At 48.6% G+C, this 23067-nt stretch overlaps 1 protein-coding gene, 1 long non-coding RNA gene and 1 pseudogene across 2 annotated transcripts in view; 1 reads left to right on the top strand and 2 right to left on the bottom strand.

Moving 5' to 3' along the window:
• Nucleotides 1–8426: 8426 nt before the first annotated feature.
• LOC129463368 (uncharacterized) lies at nucleotides 8427–8512 on the bottom strand (annotated as a pseudogene).
• A 605-nt stretch (nucleotides 8513–9117) lies between these two features.
• On the bottom strand, nucleotides 9118–22584 carry PDCL3 (phosducin like 3). The gene is made up of 6 exons (XM_055242460.2): nucleotides 22323–22584; nucleotides 19729–19855; nucleotides 17367–17457; nucleotides 16687–16830; nucleotides 14798–15006; nucleotides 9118–9612 (listed from the first exon to the last, which is right to left on the bottom strand). Exons 1-6 carry the CDS (start codon nucleotides 22326–22328, stop codon nucleotides 9470–9472), a joined length of 720 nt encoding a protein of 239 aa, XP_055098435.1. The 5' UTR covers nucleotides 22329–22584; the 3' UTR covers nucleotides 9118–9469.
• LOC129462465 (uncharacterized) overlaps nucleotides 21859–23067 on the top strand; it is a 29952-nt gene continuing 28743 nt past the window's right edge. Inside the window, exon 1 of the long non-coding RNA XR_008650856.1 lies at nucleotides 21859–22011. This is a non-coding gene — a long non-coding RNA (uncharacterized lncRNA). The remainder of the gene's footprint in view (nucleotides 22012–23067) is intronic.

Here is a 23067-nt window from a genome sequence, read left to right on the forward strand (position 1 = left end):
GGCCGGGCAGAGGCGCTCCTCACTTCCCAGACGGTGGGTGGCCGGGCAGAGGCGCTCCTCACTTCCCAGACGATGGGTGGCCGGGCAGAGGTGCTCCTCACTTCCCAGACAGGGTGGCCGGGCAGAGGCGCTCCTCACTTCCCAGACGATGGGTGGCCGGGCAGAGGCGCTCCTCACTTCCCAGATGGGGTGGCCGGGCAGAGGCGCTCCTCACTTCCCAGACAGTGGGTGGCCGGGCAGAGGCGCTCCTCACTTCCCAGACGGGGCGGCCGGGCAGAGGCGCTCCTCACTTCCCAGACGGTGGGTGGCCGGGCAGAGGTGCTCCTCACTTCCCAGATGGTGGGTGGCCGGGCAGAGGCGCTCCTCACTTCTTCCCGGACGGGGCGGCCGGGCAGAGGCGCTCCTCACTTCTTCCCGGACGGGGCGCCCGGGCAGAGGCGCTCCTCACTTCTTCCCGGACGGGGCGGCCGGGCAGAGGCGCTCCTCACTTCTTCCCGGACGGGGTGGCCGGGCAGAGGCGCTGCTCACTTCCCAGACGGGGCAGCCGGGCAGAGGCGCTCCTCACTTCCCAGACGGGGCGGCCGGGCAGAGGCGCTCCTCACTTCCCAGACGGTGGGTGGCCGGGCAGAGGCGCTCCTCACTTCCCAGACGGTGGGTGGCCGGGCAGAGGCGCTCCTCACTTCTTCCCGGATGGGGCGCCCGGGCAGAGGCGCTCCTCATTTCTTCCCAGACGGGGCGGCCGGGCAGAGGTGCTCCTCACTTCCCAGACGGGGCGGCCGGGCAGAGGCGCTCCTCATTTCTTCCCGGACGGGGGCAGCCAGGCAGAGGCGCTCCTCACTTCTTCCCGGATGGGGGCGGCCGGGCAGAGGCGCTCCTCACTTCTTCCCGGACGGGGCGGCCGGGCAGAGGCGCTCCTCACTTCTTCCCGGACGGGGCGGCCGGGTAGAGGCGCTCCTCACCTCCCAGACGATGGGAGGCCGGGCAGAGGCGCTCCTCACTTCCCAGACGATGCGTGGCCGGGCAGAGGCGCTCCTCACTTCCCAGACGGGGCGGCCGGGCAGAGGCGCTCCTCACTTCCCAGACAGGGTGGCCGGGCAGAGGCGCTCCTCACTTCCCAGACGGTGGGTGGCCGGGCAGAGGCGCTCCTCACTTCCCAGACGGTGGGTGGCCGGGCAGAGGCGCTCCTCACTTCCCAGACGGTGGGTGGCCGGGCAGAGGCGCTCCTCACTTCCCAGACGGTGGGTGGCCGGGCAGAGGCGCTCCTCACTTCCCAGACGGTGGGTGGCCGGGCAGAGGCGCTCCTCACTTCCCAGACGGTGGGTGGCCGGGCAGAGGCGCTCCTCACTTCCCAGACGGTGGGTGGCCGGGCAGAGGCGCTCCTCACTTCCCAGACGGTGGGTGGCCGGGCAGAGGCGCTCCTCACTTCCCAGACGGGGCGGCCGGGCAGAGGCGCTCCTCACTTCCCAGACGGTGGGTGGCCGGGCAGAGGCGCTCCTCACTTCCCAGACGGTGGGTGGCCGGGCAGAGGCGCTCCTCACTTCCCAGACGGTGGGTGGCCGGGCAGAGGCGCTCCTCACTTCCCAGACGGTGGGTGGCCGGGCAGAGGCGCTCCTCACTTCCCAGACGGTGGGTGGCCGGGCAGAGGCGCTCCTCACTTCCCAGACGGGGCGGCCGGGCAGAGGCGCTCCTCACTTCCCAGACGGGGCGGCCGGGCAGAGGTGCTCCTCACCTCCCAGACGGGGCGGCCGGGCAGAGGCGCTCCCCACCTTCCAGATGGGGCGGCGGCCAGGCAGGGGCTGCAATCCCAGCACCCTGGCAGGCCAAGGCAGGCGGCTGGCGGGTAGAGGCTGCCGCGAGGCCAGACCACGCCACCGCACTCCAGCCCGGGCAACACCGATCACTGGGTGAGCGAGACTCCGTCTGTAGTCCCAGTACCTCGGGAGGCTGAGGCGGGCAGAGCACTCGGCGTCAGGAGCTGGCGACCAGCGTGGCCAAGATGGCGAACGCGTGCCTGCATCCAAAGGAGAAAAGGCAGGCAGCGGTGGTGCATGCCGGCAGTCCCAGGCAGTCCGCGGCGCGGGCAGCAGCAAGCCGAGTAGATTGTAGCCTGGGCCAGAGAGGGAAAGAAAGAAAGAAAGGAAGAAAGAAAGAAAGAAAGGAAGGAAGGAAGGAAGGAAGGAAGGTAGGAAGGAAGGAAGGAAGGAAGGAAGGAAGGAAGGAAGGAACCCACATCTTTTTTCTTAAGCAAATTAACACAAGACTACATTTTTTATTTTTAAGATGGAATCTCGTTCTGTGCCCAGGCTGGAGTGCAGTGGCACGATTATCTCAGCTCACTGCAACCTCCGCCTTCCAGGTTCAAGTGATTCTCCCACCTCAGCCTCCAGAGTAGCTGAGACTACAGGTGTGCACCACCACACCTGGCTAATTTTTGTATTTTTAGTAGAGACGGGCTTTCACCATGTTGGCCAGGCTGGTCTCGAACTCCTACCTCAAGTGATCTGCCTGCCTCAGCCTCTCAAAGTGCTGGGATTACAGGCATGAGCCACCACACCCAGCCAGGATCACGATTTTAAATGTAACATTTAAAATTTGTCCCACCCGTTTGTCCCTGTGCTTTGGGGGAATTGGCTCTGCTTTCTAGTTCATTAATTCGCTGTTCTGTTAGTTATTTTTTTAAGGAATTCATTTTTATATAAGGTAGTCTGTTTTTTTTACACTTTTATATAACATAAAAAACTTTTTTAAATATGTTTTTACACTTTTATATAACATATAAAAAACATTCATCGTATATTTTATGCCTGAAAATTCCACTCTCCTGTCTTTGCAGGTCTGGCTGTGCTGTCTGTTTTCTGCTGGCTTTCATTCAGGATGCCTTATCTGTGGCATCCTGTGATTTTGTGGGTTTGTGATATTTTTACTAGAAGCTCATGTTCCTTGGAGCTTCTAGGAGAGAGTTTGAGGCTAAACCAAAGGTGTGCTCTAGCATAGATACGCAGTTGCTTTGGCCGTGAGCTCAGAGGTACTACCAGCTTAGGGCATCTTTTTTTTTTTTTTTTTTTTGAGACGGAGTCTCGGCTCACTGCAAGCTCCGCCTCACAGGTTCACGCCATTCTCTTGCCTCAGCCTCCGGAGCAGCTGGGACCACAGGCGCCCGCCACCATGCCCGGCTGATTTTTGTATTTTTAGTAGAGACAGGGTTTCACCATGTTAGCCAGGATGGTCTCCATCTCCTGACCTTGTGATCCGCCCGCCTTGGCCTCCCAAAGTGCTGGGATTACAGGTGTGAGCCACTGCGCCCGGACTTTTTTTGGGGGCGCGGGGGTGGGGGGTGGGGGACAGAGTTTTGCTCTTGTTGCCCAAGCTGGAGTACAATGGCGCGATCTCAGCTCACTGCAACCTCTGCCTCCCGGGTTCAAGCGATTCTCCTGCCTCAGCCTCCCAAGGAGCTGGGATTACAGGCGCCCGCCACCATGCCCAGCTAATTTTTTGTATTTTTTAGTAGCGACGGGGTTTCACCGTGTTAGCCAGGATGGTCTTGATCTCCTGACCTCGTGATCCGTCCGCCTCGGCCTCCCAAAGTGCTGGGATTACAGGCGTGAGCCACCACGCCCGGCTGGGGCTTTATCTGTGGAGAGCGTTTGAGGTTAAATCAAAGGTGTGCTCTAGCATAGATATGCAGTTGCTTTGGCCGTGAACTCAGAGGTACTACCAGCTTAGGGTGTCTCTCTCTTTCTTTCTTTCTTTCTTTCTTTCTTTCTTTCTTTCTTTCTTTCTTTCTTTCTTTCTTTCTTTCTCTTTCTTTCTTTCTTTCTTTCTTTCTTTCTTTCTTTCTTTCTTTCTTTCTTTCTCTTTCTTCTTTCTCCTTCCTTCCTTCCTTCCTTCCTTTTTCTTTTTTCTTTCTTTCGAGACAGACTTTCGCTCTTGTTGCCCGGGCTGGACTGCAACCTCTGCCTCCCAGGTTCCAGTGATTCTCCTGCTTCACCCTCCCAAGTAGCTGGGACTACAGGTGCCCACCACCACACCCAGCTAATTTTATATTTTTACTAGAGACAGGGTTTCACCATGTTGGCCAGGCTGGTCTGGAATCCTGACCTCAGATGATCCACCCTCCTTGGCCTCCCAAAGTGCTAGGATTACAGGCATGAACCACCGCGCCCAGCCTAGGGCCTCTTTGAGAACCTGGTTTGAGAGGATTTTAGACCTGATGTAGCACGAGAATTAGAACTACAAACCTGCATGAAGGAAGGCTTGTAGTTGGCATCTCAGAGACAACTATGTTCTCTCCCAACTAGTGCCAGTTTCCCCTAACACCGAATGCAATCTTTTGGGATTCCAGCTGTTTGCAGGGAGACTTCCTAATCAGACCCCCAACTTAGGCACTCCTCAGGCTAATCCCCTGTCACCTGGGCCCCACAAGTCCATCCTAATAGAAGTACAGCATCACTAAGATTTGGTTTGTGTCCCTAGGGAGAGAAGTTGAATGCCCCCTTACCTTCCTGGAGTTCTGCTTTCACTTCGTTTTTGGCCTCTCAGAATGTTTTCCTTTCTTACCAACTCAGTGAAACAGTTAAGAACATAAAATTTAAAAATAAGTTTTATCCAACAGCTTGAGTCGTCATCAGGTGGGTTGTTCAGTGTTCTTCAAGTACTGGAAATGGAAGTCCAAAAGCCGGGCCCATGAAGTTACTGAAAGGCAATGATGACAGCTAGTGGCAGGGAATACAGACTACCCTTCTGTTATGTCAAGTAATTCAGCATCGGGCAGTAGAAAGCTAGAATGAATGTTTTGTTTGAGGTTTTCTTTGACAGGTGGTTTTATCAGGAAATGCATCAGCTGCTGCTAACAGAGACCAAGACGGAAGTTATGTCTTTCCTAATGACAGAAGTCCAGAGAGGACAGTCAAGGGCTGGGATATAGTGGCTCCACAGCATCTTCGGGAGTATTGTCCTTACTGCTTTGCCTCTATATATAAATACCTCATGGCCCACGTAGGCTGCAGTCGCATCCACACTTCCGTCAGAAAGTAGAAGGGGGTTAAGTCCACAAAGGGCACATGGCAGTTGTCTCTCCCTTGTAGCAGCTTGCCCAGAACTGAACTCCCAGCCAACCACCCACAGCTCAAAAGAGGCCAGGGTTTACTCTTTCAGCTGGTCCCATTGCCACTGGAGTAGGGGGGGAGAATCCTGGATACTGGTGGGCAACCAGCAGTCTCTGCCACAGGACCCTAACACTGTTACTACCTGAAGGCCCCGTGTCCAGGGAGAAGCAGAAATCAAGACGGATGATTACTGGAGCAAAGAATGGGGTAGAGAATGTGGTCAAAAGCAGAGAGGGAGGGAGGGGACTTGGAGATAGGCACGTCTTCACTTGACACTGAGAGCCACCTGTCTCCAAGGTTATATCTGTAATAGCTGGTTTCTGTAAGCAGGACAAAAGCACTTTCTTTCTTTCTTTTTTTTTTTTTTTTTGGAGACAAAGTTTCACTCTTGTTGCCCAGGCTGGAGTGCAATGGCGCTATCTTGGCTCACTGCAATCTCCGCCTCCCAGGTTCAAGCAATTCTCCTGCCTCAGCCTCCCAAGTAGCTAGGATTACAGGGCGCCATGATGCCCGGCTAATTTTTGTATTTAGTAGAGATGGGGTTTCACCATGTTGGTCAGGCTGGCCTGGAACTCCTGACCTCAGGTGATCCACCCGCCTCGGCCTCCCAAAGTGCCGGGATTACAGGCGTGAGCCACTGTACCCAGCCCCTTTCATGGGAGCATGTTTCTCACGCAGGCGCTGCAGTCACAACACTTGTTGCCTGCCATACCTGAAAAGTAGTTGGTCAAGATTTGGGATTATAGGCTGGGCGTGGTGGCTCACACCTGTAGTCCCAGCACTTTGGGAGGCCGAGACTGGCAGATCACAAGGTCAGGAGATCAAGATCATCCTGGCTAACATGGTGAAACCCCGTCTCTACTAAAAATACAAAAAAAAAAAAAAAAAAAATTAGTGGGGCGTGGTAGCAGGCACCTGTAGTCCCAGCTACTCGGGAGGCTGAGGCAGGAGAATGGTGTGAACCCAGGAGGCGGAGCTTGCAGTGAGCCGAGATCGCGCCACTGCACTCCAGCCTGGGTGACAGAGCGAGACTCCGTCTCAAAAAAAAAAAAAAAATATATATATATATATATTTGGGATTATATAAGAAGGTTGAGTTTAAAGCTGGAGGTAATAAATGCCAAAAAAAAAAAACACAACTTTTGGCCCTCCCTGATGTGGGACACCCTTCTAAATTGCCCTTCCAAATTGCCCTTCCATCTCTCTCATAGATGCCTTTCATAGCCAGTACAACTTTTTTTTTTTTTTTGAGACAGAGTCTCACTCTGTCACCTAGGCTGGAGTGCAGTGGTGTGCTTGGCTCACTGCAACCTCCACTGCAACTTAAAAAAAATAAGTTTTATCCAACAGCTTGAGTCGTCATCAGGTGGGTTGTTCAGTGTTCTTCAAGTACTGGAAACGGAAGTCCAAAAGCTAGGCCCATGAGGTTACTGAACCTCACGGGTTCAAGTGATTCTCCTGCCTCAGCCTCCCAAGTAGCTGGGATTACAGGCGTTGTGCCACCATGCCCTGCTAATTTTTTGTATTTTTAGTAGAGATGGGGTTTCACCATGTTGGCCAGGCTGGTCTCAAACTCCTATCCTCAGGTGATCTGCCCATCTTGGCCCCCCAAAGTGCTGGGATTACAGGCATGAGCCACCTCGCCCAGCCCAGCACAACTTTCTGAAGTCCTTCTGAACCACCAGGAAGCGGCTCCGCTGTAGGTCTCTGCAGAAGCAATGACTCAGGGTGTGAGAAGGTGAAGTTAGGTGTGCAATGAAGGAGGTGTATGTCATCTATCCACATCCTTTCTCTCCTCCACAAAAGAAGGAAGTATTTGATTATACAATCCTATCAATTTCACTATTCCCAATCATTTATTATCCCAATTTTCTGGAACCATTTCCCACCAATCACTTAAGAAAGGGCTACCCAGGCCGAGCACAGTGGCTCACAACTATAATCCCAGCACTTTGGAAGGCTGAGGCAGGTGGATCGCTTGAGCCCAGGAGTTTGAGACCAGGCAGGGAACATGGTGAAACTCCGTCTCAACATAAAATACAAAAAAAAAAAAATTAGCCTGGTATGGCAGTGCTCACCTGTAGTCCCAGCTACTCAGGAAGATGAGGTGGGAGAATCGCTTGAGCCTGGGAAGTTGAGGCTGCAGTGAGATGAGATCATGCCACTGCATTCCAGCCTGGGCAACTGGAGACCCTGTCTCAAAAAAAAAAAAAAAAAAAAGTGGGGGTAGGGGTGGCTACCTAGTACCTGCTTAACCTTTCCCCACAACCCTTTCCTCCAAGCACAGAAGACAGCTTCCAGGTGTCCTTGTGTCCGCCACTGGTCACTGCTGTGGAACTGGGGGGACTCAGTGCTTAAGCACCAAGTCTTATCACCTCTGTCAAAGGAATTAGAAAGATAATAGTATTACAGGGAAGTCTCCGAGAATTAATCAGGGCTCATTTGCCAATGCCACAGGCACCTGAGCTTTTGCTGTGCTCAAACTAAATGCCTTCATCTGGTGTGCAGGCAAAATTATGGGGTGCAGTTTTCACACTTTGAAGTGGCACAACTAATAATTTAGAATTAGATCCTGTGTGGGCTTCATAGTGGACTCAAGCTCTTATCTGTCACTGTGGACGCTGCCCCGTTCATGCACCACCTTTTTTTCTTCGTAAATGTGCACATTAAGGCTCTCAGGCACATATAGCATTGAACTTTCCTCCTTTGTTCTTCCCTCAAGATCTCATAATAATGTCAGCTACCAAGACCAAAATCTAAGAAGGTAGCTCTCCTACAAACCCCACGGAACCAGCATCCAAGTAAGAGGACTGACCAAATTTGTTCCAACCCTGCAATTAAAATTCCATGAAACACTTTCAAAGTACACCACCAGGGAATATGTTATTGGCAGTGCTGGCTCTTGTGTATGTGGGCGGGATGCAGTGACTCACACCTGTAATCCCAACATTTTGGGAGGCGGAGATGGCAGGATTGCTTGAGCCCAGGAGCTCAAGACCAGCCTGGGCAACACAGGGAGATTCCGTCTCTATTTAAAAAAAAAAAAAAAGAGGAGGTGGAATCCAAATCTCAGACACCTCTGATAAAATGGGTCCAAGTTGCTTGTCATTCTTTGAATTAGAGCAAAAATAAATTTTACAACATAATCTAAAAGAACTCCATGCTGATTCTTAAGATTCTAACCAGCACTAAGTACATCATTCAACACAAATATCAGAAAATAATATTTCCTCTAATTGTTCAGTATCAATGTTCGTTTGTTAAGTGAGAAATACTAACAGGATCTGGTTGACAAAACATCTTGATATGTTGTTTTTTTCATGTCATATGGGTAATGTGCCAACAGCCTAACAATATTTGAGGGGGGCACATCTCACACACGTGATACCTATGAACCACAAAATGAGTTGATTTAGTTTATTTATGTGTATGCTTATGTATTTCCATAAATTTAATGTCCTCTTATAGTAATCAAAATTAGTTAACAGGCCAGGCACGGTAGCTCACACCTGTAATCCCAAAACTGTGTGAAGCTGAGGCGGGTGGATCAGGAGTTTGAGGTTGGGAGTTTGAGACCAGCCCGGCCAACATGATAAAACTATCTCTGCTCAAAGTACAAAAATTAGCTGGGCGTGGTGGTACAGGTCTGTAATCCCAGCTCCTCAGGAGGCTGAGGCAGGAGAATTGCTTGAACCCAGGAGGCGGAGGTTGCAGTGAGCTGAGATTGTGCCATTGCACTCCAGCCTCAGCAACACAGCAAAGCTCCATCTCAAAAAAAAAAATTAGTTAACAGTCTAAGATAAACTATTTTAACAAGAAAACACATTTAACCAAATATGGCAGTAAACTGGAACCTTTCAGTTATTGCTTCGATAAGGGAATGTTTCACAAAAATTGTCTGTTTCTTCAATACTAAGATTCTTTTGCCCTGGAGACCATTCCTGTAGTTTGAGTTAATAATCTCATTGCTCTCTTTATAAAATAAAAATAAACAATGTATCCAAAGGCTTAGTTTGCAATTTTCCACTGTATAATTTATTCACATTTAAAACTATTTCTTTTTATAGTTATATGTCAAAAAATAGTGACTAGGTTTTATGGCTTAAAATATAAATGAGGAAAACAGACATTTGCCATACAAATGGCTGGTTTTAATTTTTTTAAAGGAAATACTATAATTTAAAAAAAAGAGTTCCAAAATATTTAACAGAATCTCCAGCAATGATTATTTGCAAAATGTAAAGATTTGAAACATAATTTATACAAAACTAAAAACCACAAGGATTCGTTCTTGCTTTTTCCTTTTTTAAAAAATCCAGCCAATTTGTCACAAGGAAGTTCGGCATGTGACAGCAGCTGTAGCCTCAGTCACCCTCGGAATCGCTGTGCCTCCTCATGAGGACAGAGCGCCGCACTGACGACAGCAACACGTCTTCAATCGGCTTCTTAGGGTTTTCCTCCAGGTCCGTCATAATTGCTCCAGATTCAGACAGTTTCCATTCCAACTCTACATGGTAAAGGAAAAGCAAATCACCTAAGGAACTGTGCTGCAAAGGTCCCCTCACCCTAAGTCCATCAAACTAGTTTTTTCTAAGTAGAAAATACAATTATTGAAATTTGGCCCAGCACAATGCCTCACGCCTGTAATGCCAACACTTTGGGAGGCTGAGGCAGGAGGATCACCTGAGGCTAGGAGCTGAAGACCACCCTGGGCAATATAGTGAGACCCTCGTCTCAAAAAAATTTTAAATTACCTGGGTACGCCAAGTGCTGTGGCTCACGCTTGTAATCCCAGCACTTTGGGAAACCAAAGCGGGTAGATTGCTTAAGCCCAGGAGTTCCAGACCAGCCTGGGCAACATGATGAAAAATTAGCCAGGCATGGTGGCATGTGCCTGTGGTCCCAGCTACTTAGGAGGCTGAGGTGGGAGGATCACCTGAACCTGGGAGGCAGATGTTGCAGACATTTAAGATCACACCACTGCACTCCAGCCGGGGCAGCAGTGAGACTGTCTCAACAATAAAAATAAAACTAAATAAAAAATAAAAATTCGCTGGATACAGTGGTGGTGTGTTATAATCCCAGCTATTTGGGAGGCTGAAGTGGCAGGATCGCTTGAGCCCAAGAGTTCAAGGCTGCAGTGAACCATGATCATGTCACTGCACTCCAGTCTACACAATAGAGCAAGACCCTGTCTCAAAAATACAAAGAATAAACCTATCCTCTGATGACTACAATTTCCCAGTTTGGACAATTTCCCAGGAAGGAAATCAGCATGAAAAATTTGAAGGAAATAATTTTCACAGACCTGCTGGCAATCTAATCATTAAATCCAATTTTAATAAACTCTTCAGCCTCATGTCCAGTATCTCAATCTATTGGGGTCAAAGAATGTGGTGATACCCTAGAACTTACACATTTGTTCCAACTAATAAAAAAAAGTAAAGCACCAGATAAAGAATCAGTAACTGAAGACTCAGCTCCAATACTTCACTCTTAAAATCAGCAAAATTCCTGCGGTCTGAGACCAAGTGAAGCAAAATCAAGTGATGTATTTGCCTACTTCAGAGAAGAGCCCCGGCAGAACCAAAGGACTACCTAAGAGATTCTACAACAAATGGCTTCGCTTAAAGGAACATCAAGGCAGAGCGTTCTGCTAATTGGACACATCGATTAAAACCTGAAAACCAGGCTGGGCGTGGTGGCTCACGCCTATAATCCCAGCACTTTGGGAGGCCGAGGCGGGCGGATCATGAAGTCAGGAGATCGAGACCACCCTGGCTAACATGGTGAAACCTCATCTCTACTAAAAATACAAAAAATTAGCCAGGCATGGTGGCAGATGCCTGTAGTCCCAGCTACTTGGGAGGCTGAGGCTGGAGAACGGTGTGAACCTGGGAGGCGGAGCTTGCAGTGAGCCGAGATCACGCCACTGCACTCCAGCCTGGGCAACAGAGTGAGACTCTGTCTCAAAATAAAAAAAATCTGAAAACCAATTTTACTGAAGTCTTATCTTACTCTACTTTTTTGGAGACAGGCTCTCACTCCATCACCCAGGCTAGAGTGCTGTGGTGCAATCATAGCTCACTGTAACCTTGAACTCCTGGGTTCAAATGATCCTCCCGCCCATCTCCCTAGTAGCTGAGACTACAAGTGTGCACCACCACACCTGGCTAATTTCTTTTTTGTAGAGATGGGATCTCGCTATGTTGCCCAGGCTGGTCTCAAACTCCTGGCCTCATGAGATCCTCCAGCCTTAGCCTCACAACATGCTAGGATTACAGGCGTCAGCCAATGTGCTCAGTCGAATTTTACTTGTCTTATTAACTTAAAGTGTTCCATGAAACAGAATAGAATGGTGGTTATTGGGGGCAGGAGTGGAAATGGGAGATGTTGGCCAAGGATACAAACTTTCAGTTATAAGATGGGTAAGTTCTGAAGACCTAATGTAGAACATGGTAACTACAGTGAATAATAATATATTGTATACCTGAAATTTGCTAGGAAAGTAGATCTTAAGGATTCTCATCACAGTCACAGCAGCTATGTGAAATGATGGATGGTTAATTAGTTGGATGTGGTAATCACTTCACATTGTACCGCTATTAAATCTCCATGTCGTGTATCTTAAATATATTCAATTGTTTTGGTCAATCATACCTCAGTCATGCTGGGTAAAAAAAAAAAAAAAAGTGCACCACGAAGATGAGTAACACCAGTATTTTTAGCTCTAGGTACTTTGGTTGAATGTTACGCAAATTCAACCTGTTTCTTTAAAAAAAAAAAAAAAAGATTTCAAATTCCTTACTCAAGAATTTATATCCAGATGGATGTGGTGGCTCACGCCTGTAATCCCAGAACTTTGGGAGGCTGAGGCGGGTAGATCGCTTATCACTTGAGGTCAGGAGTTCACAACCAGCCTGGGCAACATGGTGAAACCCCATCTCTACTAAAAATACGAAACTTAGCCGGGCATGGTGGCGCATGCCTGTAGTCCCAGCTACTCAGGAGGCTGAGGCACAAGAATCACTTGAACCCAAGAAGCTGAGGCACGAGAATCGCTTGAACCCGGGAGGCAGAGGCTGGAGTGAGCCAAGATTGCGCCACTGCACTCCAGTCCGGGTGACAGAGCAAGACCTTGTCTCAAAAATTATTTAAAAAAAAAAATATATATATATATAAATCTTTATATATCCACACATACGTACATAAATGTATTTAATGTTACTGTTCACTTACACAAAGCAATCGTTATATGTAAGTTCACTAGACCTCAAGACTTTTTTTTAGAAATAAAGACAATTGCACACTTCTCTCTCCCCTCATGGTACATTCAAAAAAGGTCAAGATAAGATGCAAACATGTATTTAGTTTGAAATGCTGTACGCCTTTGAACACTGGAATATGTAACTGATGTATCTCCTATACATGTGTGTTTGTATATTTATACTTCCCCCAGCTGAATATCTTTTTTTTTTTTTTTTTTTGAGACAGTTTCACTCTTGTTTCCCAGGCTGGAGTGCAATGGTACGTTCTCAGCTCACTGCAACCTCCGCCTCCTGGGTTCGAGTGATTCTCTTGCCTCAGCCCCCGAGTAGCTGGGATTATAGGTGCCTGCCACCATGTCCAACTAATTTTTTTTATTTTCAGTAGAGACGGGGTTTCACTATGTTGGCCAGGCTAACTTCGAACTCCTGACTTCAGGCAATCCGCCCGCCTCAGCCTCCCAAAGTGCTGGGATTACAGGCATGAGCCACTGCACCTGGCCGCCAGATGAGTATCTTAGTGGTCTAGTATATAAAGTCATGTTTAAAAATGTTTTTCTAGTAAAGCATAGTTGGAAATATTATTTCTTTTTTTTTTTTTTTTTTTTTTTTTTTTTTTGAGACGGAGTCTTGCTCTGTCACCCAGGCTGGAGTGCAGTGGCGCAATCTCGGCTCACTGCAAGCTCCGCCTCCCGGGTTCACGCCATTCTCCTGCCTCAGCCTCTCCGAGTAGCTGGGACTACAGGCGCCCGCCACCACGCCCGGCTAATTTTTTTGTATTTTTAGTAGAGACGGGGTTTCACCATGGTCTCGATCTCCTGACCTCGTGATCCACCCGCCTCAGCCTCCCAAAGTGCTGGGATTACAGGCGTGAGCCACCGCGCCCGGCGGAAATATTATTTCAATAAAGAGATCAAGAGTTTCACCTAGCAAGAATGCCGCTGGGCTGAGGTTCTCTTTCACATTCTGTGTGGATACGTATTTTGATATCTCCATGTTTAACAGGTAGAAAGGAATTAAAAAAACACAGCTGGGCATGGGGGCTCACGCCTCTTATCTCAGCACTTTGGGAGGCTGTGGTGGGCAGATCATGAGGTCAAGAGTTCAAGACCAGCCTGGCCAACATGGTGAAAACCTGTCTCTACTAAAAATACAAAAATTAGCCAAGAGTGGTGGTGGACCCCTGTAACCCCAGCTACTTGGGAGGCTGAGGCAGAATTGCTTGAAACCAGAAGGCTGAGGTTCCAATGAACCAAGATCGCGCCACTGCACTCCAGCCTGAGCGAAAGAGCAAAACTCCATCTCAAAAAAACAAACAAACAAACAAACACCACCTCCTTGCAAGCTAACAGGCAGAATTAAATAAAATTTTAATTTAATTTAAAAGCTGGCCAGGCGCAGTGGCTCACACCTGTAATCCCAGCACTTTGGGAGGCCGAGGCGGGCGGATCACCTGAGGTCAGGAGTTCGAGACCAGCCTGACCAAATGGAGAAACCCCGTTTCTACTAAAAATACAAAAAAATGAGCCGGGCATATTGGCATATGCCTGTAATCCCAGCTACCAGGGAGGCTGAGGCAGGAGAATCGCTTGAACCTGGGGGGCAGAGGTTACAGTGAGCCGAGATCACGCAATCGCACTCTAGCCTGGATGACAAGAGTGAAATTCCGTCTCAAAAAAAAATAAATAAAAGCTACTACCCGGGCGCAGTGGGTCACATCTGTAATCCCAGCACTTTGGGAGGCTGAAGTGGGTAGATCACTTGAGGCCAGGAGTTCGAGACCAGCCTGGCCAACATGGTGAAACCCCGACTCCACTAAAAATACAAAAATTAGCTGGGCGTGGTGGTAGGTGCCAGTAATCCCAGCTACTTGGGAGGCAGAGGCAGGAGAATCACTTGAACCCGGAAGGCAAAAGTGAGACGAGATTGTACCATTGCACTCCAGCCTGGGTGACAGAGCAAGACTCTGTCTCAAAAATAAATAAATAAATAAATAAATATGTAAATAAATGTAAACGCTACTAAGATACTCAACTGAGAATATTTGTATAGAAAAATACAAATGTATACATTAACATCTCCCTGTGTTCATGTAAATTAAAGCAAAACTGAATGTTGTGATCTCAAGCTACAAAAACATCCAACTGTAGAGACAAAATATATTCCACACCAATACAAAAAATGCTTATATTTAAGTCTATCAATGCCTTCCTTGAACTAAGAATCCGTAGAGCCCAGTTGTAACTGCTCCTGATAATGCAACTAAGATGAGAGATTAAATGTGCCTCTGTCCTCTTAACAGTCACTCATACACAGGCAGGTGAACTTGACCCACCATCATAACAGGAGTCCACGAAACAGACACTCTCTCCAACAGAAATGCACCTCCCATCTCTCACGGCCCCGCCTGTCTCCCAGAGCCCTTACCATCTCTTGTCAGGTTCATGCCGCCAAACACCAGAGGACCAATAAACTGAGCCTTGATATCTCCTTCCAGGTAAACAAATATCGTGGGCAGATTCCTATCAGGATAATTGGGTATGCAGGTTGTTGAAATGGCTTTGATAAATTTGACATCAGGAAACTTCCTGGCAAGTCCACTGAGGTGCTGATTTATCAGGGCACAGAGGGGAATTCTATAAAACACATACAGAAAACAGAAGCAATTATGATCCTACATTTATACACAACAAAGTTCAATGACCCTTCTACCCTACGTAAAACCTTGTAACAGTTTCACAAGTAATTCTGCTGCTAGCTAAGATGAATTAACGTTGTTGTTTTTGACATAGGGTCTTGTTTGTCACCCAGGCTAAATGGAGTGAAGTGGTGTGATCTCGGCTCACAAGCAATCCTCCCACCTCAGCCCCCCCAAGTAGCTGGGGTTATAGGCACACACCACCATGCCCAGCTAATTTTTTGTTTTTTGCTTTTTTTTTTGTAAAGATAGGGTTTCACCACATTGTCCAGGCTGCTCTTGAACTCTTGAGCTCAAGATCCGGCCGCAATGGCCTCCCAAAGTGCTGGGTTTACAGGTGTAAGCCACCATGCCCAGCTGAATTAACATTTCTTAAAAATTTCCTAATATGCTGAGGGAAAGTGAAGAACACAAATCCAAAGTCCAATTTATTTGACAAAACAAGTCAGAAAAACAGCTTCAATGTAAAAGATAATGGCTATACGTTTCTTATAAAGTTGAATGAGAAAACGCTGAAGGTTTAGAAAGTGTGAAATGTCAGAAAATGTTTTCTGCTTTAAAGAAATTCCTGGCTGGGCGCGGTGACTCAAGCCTGTAATCCCAGCACTTTGGGAGGCCAAGATGAGTGTATCACGAAGTCAGGAGTTCAAGACCAGCCTGGCCAAGATGGTGAAACCCCGTTTCTACTAAAAATACAAAAATTAGCTGGGTGCGGTGGCAGGCGCCTGTAATACCAGCTACTCGGGAGGCAGAGGCAGGAGAATCGCTTGAACCCGGGAGACAGAGGTTGCAGTGAGCCGAGATCACGCCACTGCACTCCAGCCTGGTCAACAGAGTGAGACTCCATCTCAAAAAGAAAAGAAATTCCTAAATAAGCACTGGACTCTATAGTTTAAGACAAGACTGGAGAGCTGAGAAACATCAGAGGCCCTCAGTATCACACAGTTCAGGCAATTACTACTGTAAAGGCCAACCTTGCCATCTATGAGGATAAATTCATTACATAGAATGTTGAAATGTCAGAGTTCCTGTAAAGGAATAAATAACTTAGGAATTCCTTTTCAAAAACAGAAAAGCATAGTCTTCATTGCTATACTTTAACAAAGGCATTCGTATTAGTCACAGATATTAATTTGAAAGTCTTAAGATAAAAAATTAAGTAATAACGTTTGGGCAAACCGGCAAAAAAACACAAAAAACTCAGTACTAGAAATTTTTTTTTTTTTTTTTTGAGACAGAGTCTCACTCTGTCACCCAGGCTGTAGTGCAGTGGTGCAATCTCGGCTCACTGCAAGCTCCGCCTCCCGGGTTCATGCCACTCTCCCACCTCAGCTTCCCAAGTAGCTGGGACTACAGGCGCCTGCTACCACGCCCGGCTAATTTTGTTTTTGTATTTTTAGTAGAGACGGGGTTTCATCATGTTAGCCAGGATGGTCTCGATCTCCTGACCTCATGATCCACCTGCCTCAGCCTCCCAAAGTGCTGGGATTACAGGTGTGAGCCACCGCACCTGGCCCAGAAAAAAAATTTTTAAACCCTCTGATATAGGTAAGGCCTGAGATCCTGAAGACATAAATTCAAATTAACATTTGATAGATGGAGTGGAAAATCAGCTCACCCTTGTTTGTAAAGGTGCAAGATGACCCACAAGCCCTCGCCAGCTTTGGTAACTTCTTGAACATAATCCTTCCCTGAGATCTCCAAAACTTCTCCAAATTTATCCTTCAGTTTAGTTGCTTTCCACTCAGCCAGTCTCTGCCGTCTGCACAAAACACGGAGAGAAACATCTTACATCACACACACAAACACGTGTACACACACATCTTCTAGAAGGCAATCCTTGTAAAAGCCCAGGTTTATTTATTGGTCTCATGGCAAAAATCTAAGATCAGTTTGCTAAAATTCACAGTATTATTATTTAACTATAGTCGCTCAGATGAAAATTAATTTTTTGAAGGTCACACATTTCATTTTATTTTTTGAGACAGAGTTTGGTTCTGTCGCCCGGCCTGGAGTGCAGTGGCATAGTCTCAGCTCACTGCAACCTCCATTTCCCGGGCTCCTGAACAGCTGGAACTATAGGCGTTCGCCACCGCACCCAGCTAGTTTTTGTATATTTATAGAGACGGGGTTTCACAGGTTGGTCTCAAACTTCTGAGCTCAAGAGATCCGCCTGCCTCAGCCTCCCAAAGTGTTGGGACTACAGGTATGAGTCACCATGCTCAGCCCACACATTTTATTGCCACAACAAAACAAACAACAACAAAAAAACAAACAGCCCCTCTGGGTGGCACTTACCTGTACATTTCAATAGCACGTTCATCCTCCTCATTAAACTCGTCTTCATGATCCTCCAGCTCTTCCAAAGTCATATCTTCATATGTTTTCACTGAATTTAGTTACATTGGCAAAAAGCAAAAATTTAAAAAGATGAACAAACATGCATTTTTCTTTTTTCCCCTCTCTTTTCTCCTAAAGATATGCACACAACACCAGATCCTTAGCCCATCTAAACAAAAATTACTTAAGGCAGCACCACAACTACATTAGAAGCTGAGGCCGGGCATGGTGGCTCACACCTGTAATCCCAATTTCTTGACTGACAGCATTTTCCCCAAGCCCTCAAATCCTCCTCCCCTCTCTTCTCCTACCCCGCCTCACCCTGCCCCACTTTTTTTTTTTTTGAGACAGAGTTTCACTCTTGTCATCCAGGCTGGAGTGCAATGGTGCGATCTTGACTCACTGAGAACCTCTGCCTCCCAGATTCAAGCAATTCTCCTGCCTCAGCCTCCTGAGTAGCTAGGATTACAGGCGTGTGCCACCACACCCAGCTAATTTTTGTATCATTAATAGAGACAGGGTTTCACCATGTTGGTCAAGCTGGTCTTGAACTTTCTGACCTCAAGTGATCGGCCCATCTCAAAGTGCTGGGATTACAGGAGTGAGCCAACCGCCCTACTTTTGAACCCTTTTTTTATTAAAATTCCCCAGGCTCAAACCTTTGACTACTTTCCTTCTTTACCCACACCCACTCCCTCGGTGATTGCATCTAATCTCATGGCTTTCAATGCTATCAATATGCTGACAACTCCCAAAGTATAGGCCTCCAGCCCAGACTTCTCTAATGTGGAGAAAAACATACCCAAGGGCCCTCTTAATGTGGCTATTTGTCTAATAGGGATCTCAAAGTTAATGCATCCCTTGGCCGGGTGCAGTGGCTCACACCTATAATCCCAGCTCTTTGGGAGGCTGAGGCGGGCGGATCACTTGAGGTCAGGAGTTTGAGACCAGCCTGCCAACATCGTGAAACCTCATCTCTACAAAAAATTAGCCAGGCGTGGTGGCACATATCTGTAATCCCAGCTACTCGGGAGGCTCGAACCTGGGAAGCGGAGGTTGCAGTGAGCCAAGATTGTGCCACTGCACTCCAGCCTGGGTAAGAGAGCAAGACTCCCATCTCAAAAAAAGAGAGACAATGTCACTCCTCCGTTTAAACTTCCAAAAGCTTCCTGCCTCATTAGGTGTAAAGGCCAAGGTCCTTACTAGAAGCTACTGGGTCTGCTGAGGCTGCTCTGAACTCACTCTCCCCCAGTGCCTCCAGCTCCTCAGGAATTCCCAGCCATGCCAGGGCCCACGTTTCACTTGCTCACGTCACCCCCTTCAGGAATACCCAGATGTCTTTTTCACCTCCTTCAGGTCTCAACAACTCCCTCAGGTCTATTCAAATGTGTTCTTCAGCTCCTTCAGGTCTTTACCCAAATGCCAACTTCACCTCCTTCAGGTCCATGCAAATGTCATCTCAGTGGGGCCCTCTCTGACCCTGCTTCTCCTCCAACCCTTGCTAGTCCCTTTTACTGCCTTATTTTTTTTATTGTTTACTGTCTGTCTCCCCCACTCAAATGTTGGTTCTCTGAGGGCAGAGAATTGTGTCTGGCTTATGCAGAGCTAAATCCCCAACCCCAGAAAAGCACCTGACAATGATAATCATGCAGTAAGCACTCACTGGATACTTTCTAATAAATCCTTAACTAAATTAGCGCTAATGTGTCAACAGAGAACAAAAGTACTAGTACCTGTGACCAATGCTTCTCAAACTATGACACACATCAGAATCCTTTAAGGCACTTGTTTAAAATGCAGATTTCTGGGCCTCATTCCAGAGACTGCTTCAGTAAACACTAGGTGGGTGGGGTTACCAGCACTCCAAGGGACTCCAATACAGACAGTACGACTGCCTTTGAGAAAACCCCCCTCTGACTCCCACACATTGCAAACATCTTACACCTCCCCAAATGAAGCTATTTTTAGTTAATATCCTCAATGAAACCACAGAGAATAAAGTATATGTTCAGGAAAATACAAATACTAAAAACCTTGAACAAATTTCCATGACATTATCAATGGGAATCACAGACCAGAAAGCAGAAAGAAGTATTTTCTTCTGTGCTCATGTGACATGGACAAGGACTCGTGGGACATATCTGAAGTCCCCTAAGTCTATGGCTCAGGAAGGTGAAGGTGAGAGATGCCCTGTGTCTTGTCTGAGGTCCCACAGACACAGAGTGTCCATGCTGCCACTCCGACCTGTCTCCTGGCAATCAGAGGCTTAGGGAGCCATCTCCTAACCCAGACAGATGCAGAGGAAAGCGAGTGAACTCACCCACTGACTGCTGGAGGATGCGCTGCTCCTCTTCTGCCTCCTCTTCCAATTCTTTCAGACTTTCCTTGGGGGGTAAGATACCCTTTTTGCGTAAGATGTCATTCCACTCAGTGTCTGCGTTGGGGTCCTAGAAGAGCAGGACCAAGGTTACCATGAGTGCTAAGTCTAGTATGTAGGGCGCCATATTGGGCAAGGGGCCAAATGGGAAAAGTGACAGGAAGGGAGGAATTCATACCAGTCTGTGAACACTTTCTGAGAAAGTGTCAAAAGATCCACAGCCCCTGTTTTGTTCTTCCTGTCTACGCCTCCCTGAATGGAGGAGCTATTCTTGGGGTAAAAATTAGGATAGGACGTGCAGATCTGTATCAATACGGATACTAAGGCTCTGATTTGGCCTGTGTTCAATATTTTTAATAATGACTGAGTGCCGGGCACGGTGACTCATGCCTGTAATCCCGGCACTTTGGGAGGCTGAGGCAGACGGATCACGAGGTCAAGAGATATAGACCATTCTAACACAGTGAAACCCCATCTCTACTAAAAATACAAAAAATTAGCCGGGCGTGGTGGCAGGCATCTGTAGTCCCAGCTACTTGGGAGGCTGAGGCAGGAGAATGGCGTGAACCCGGGAGGCAGAGCTTGCAGTGAGCTGAGATTGTGCCACTGCACTCCAGCCTGGGTGACAGAGCAAGACACAGTCTCAAAATAATAATAATAATGACTGAGAGTGATTCATTCAACAGATAAAATTTAAGCATCTACCACATGTAAATTATTGTAGGCAATGGGGAAGAGTGGTGAATGCAAGAGTCACCTGTGTTACAGTCAAGAGGAAGAGACAGGCAACAACCAAGTATATATACAAACTGCACATAGAGAGATAAAACTGTGGCAAGTGCAATGACAAACAGGCTGTCGTTTTAGAGAATTACCCAGGACCCACATTCCACAGAGTAGATAGGGATGTTCCCTACAGAGGAGGTGACATTCCGTCTGAGGGTGGAAAGCAACCTGTGACAGGAGTCTGGGGGCTTAAAAATAATCTTCCAGGCCGGGCACGGTGGCTCATGCCTGTAATCCCAGCACTTTGGGAGGCCGAGGCGGGCGGATCACGACAGTCAGGAGATCGAGACCACCCTGGCTAACACGGTGAAACCCCGTCTTTACTAAAAATACAAAAAATTAGCCGGGCGTGGTGGTGGGCGCCTGTAGTCCCAGCTACTCGGGAGGCTGAGGCAGGAGAATGGTGTGAACCGGGAAGGCGGAGCTTGCAGTGAGTCGAGATCGCGCCACTGCACTCCAGCCTGGGCGACAGAGCAAGACTGTCTCAAAATAGAAAAAACAAACAAACAAAAAGAGCAGAATCCTTTCTACAGGGTGGTCAGGGAAGGCCTCAAGGGACCTGAAGGACAGGGGATGCAAAGGAGGCCAAGGCAGCCCTCAAGCTCCCACTTCACCATTTAAAGTGTCTAGGCCAGGTGTGGTGGCTCATCCTGTAATCCCAGCACTTTGGGAGGCTGAGACTGGGCAACATAGGGAGACCCCATCTGTACAAAAAAGTAGCCCAGAGTGGTGGGTGCACGTCTGTGGTCCCAGCTACTCCGGAGGCTGACAAGGGAGGATGGCTTAGCCCCGGGAGGTCGAGGTTGCAGTGAGCTGTGATAGAGCCACTGCATTCCAGCCTGGGCAACAGAGCAAGACCTGGTCTCCAAAAAAAAAAAAAAAAGTGTCTGGCTCCTGGCAGACACGCCCTCCCCTCCACCCCCTAATGCGTCCCCCTCCAGCCCCTAATGCGTCCCTCCCCAGCAAAACTCGCACCATCTCCTCTCCATCCGCCACTGAGCAGAGATTAGAATTTCTGACCACAGCGGGATCCTTGGACAGTGACAAAATTTAGTTGGCATAGGTTTTTGCCCACAAGGGTGCCCATTTCCACGGTGTTTTCATTCATTCTCTTTAGGCTTTAACCAAATTCCGCTAGTAAATTGCAGCTACAGAAAAATAATTTATTTTACCTAATTCAATTAAAAACAAACAACAAAAAAACACGAAACAGAAGGACCCTCGCGGGGAGCTCTGGAACCCGAGCGGTCAGATAGGGAGCGCGCCCCAACCGGACCCCAGGGCTCGGGTGAAGAGGGTGTAACTAAGCCCTCACCTGGCTCTCAGCGGAGCCAGAAACACCGGCTGCGCAGCTGCTTTACGTGCGGAAGACCCCGGGCCGGACCCTCTACTTCCTAACACCTCTGCCCAGGTGTGCCTTAGGGGAGTTCAGGAGAGGAGGTAACTTTTGTTAGGCGGGATCCGGCAAGACCTTCACAGACCCGGATGGGGAGAGACCTCGAGGAGACGTAGTCCCGGAGGACGAGGTTTGGGGGACGGGGCACACCGAGGCGGGTAGCCCAGGCCGCGAGTCCTGTTGGGACCACGCCCGCCCTCCCGCACTGCGCCTGCGCAGGGCCTGGACGCGCCGGGCCTCCCTCGTGCCTGCGGCGCCGATGCTTCCCACAGGGCGGGCGTCCACCGCCGGCCTGGGCCCAACGAAACAAACGAACGGACCGCAGCCCCCAGACCCAAGCCCCGTCCTAGCTCACCTGCATCTTGTTTCCAGTTCAGCTGCTCAAGCCAGCTGTGCCCTAACGCCCCCGCCCCTCAGTTCCTTTTTGTGCACGCGCACAGCGCCGCCACGCCTCTTCCCCCAGCCTGGCTTCGCCCCGCCCAGGGACGAGCTGAAGGGAGTAAGGGCGGAAGCAACAGCTTTGAGTCTGCGCCCGCTCTTCAAGGAACCGGCACAGAAGCTGTTCGCATGCGCAAGATAGGATCTGCCCACTGACCTGCCCGGAGTGCACTCCACCTGGTTCTAATTCTGGTCACTGACTTATTAGGGCTGGTCTTCAGCGGAGGAGGGGTGGGGCTGGGTGGAGGAGGAGCCCGGGGCCCTGTGCCTCTTCCAGCTGCCGGTCCAAACCTGTAAAGACGTCTCGCTCTGACTAGCCTAACAAGTCAGAAATAGAAAATTGCCTCTAGGCCGGGCGCGGTGGCACACGCCTGTAATCCTAGGCTGAGGCGAGCGGATTACTTGAGGTCAAGATTTCGAGATCAGCCTGGCCAACATGGTGAAACCCCGTCTCTAGTAAAAATACAAAAAAATTAGCCGGGCGTGGTGGCGGTTGCCTGTAATCCCAGCTACTCTGGAGGCTGAGGCAGGAGAATTGCTTGAACGCGGGAGGCGGAGGTTGCAGTGAGCTGAGATTGCTCCACTGCACCCCAGCCTGGGTGACAGAGCGAGACTCCGTTTCAAATTAATTAATTAATTAATTTAAAAAATGATGCAGGGTC

This window comes from Symphalangus syndactylus, chromosome 14 (genome assembly GCF_028878055.3).
Source record: "Symphalangus syndactylus isolate Jambi chromosome 14, NHGRI_mSymSyn1-v2.1_pri, whole genome shotgun sequence".
Classification (NCBI taxonomy): Eukaryota; Metazoa; Chordata; class Mammalia; order Primates; family Hylobatidae; genus Symphalangus; species Symphalangus syndactylus.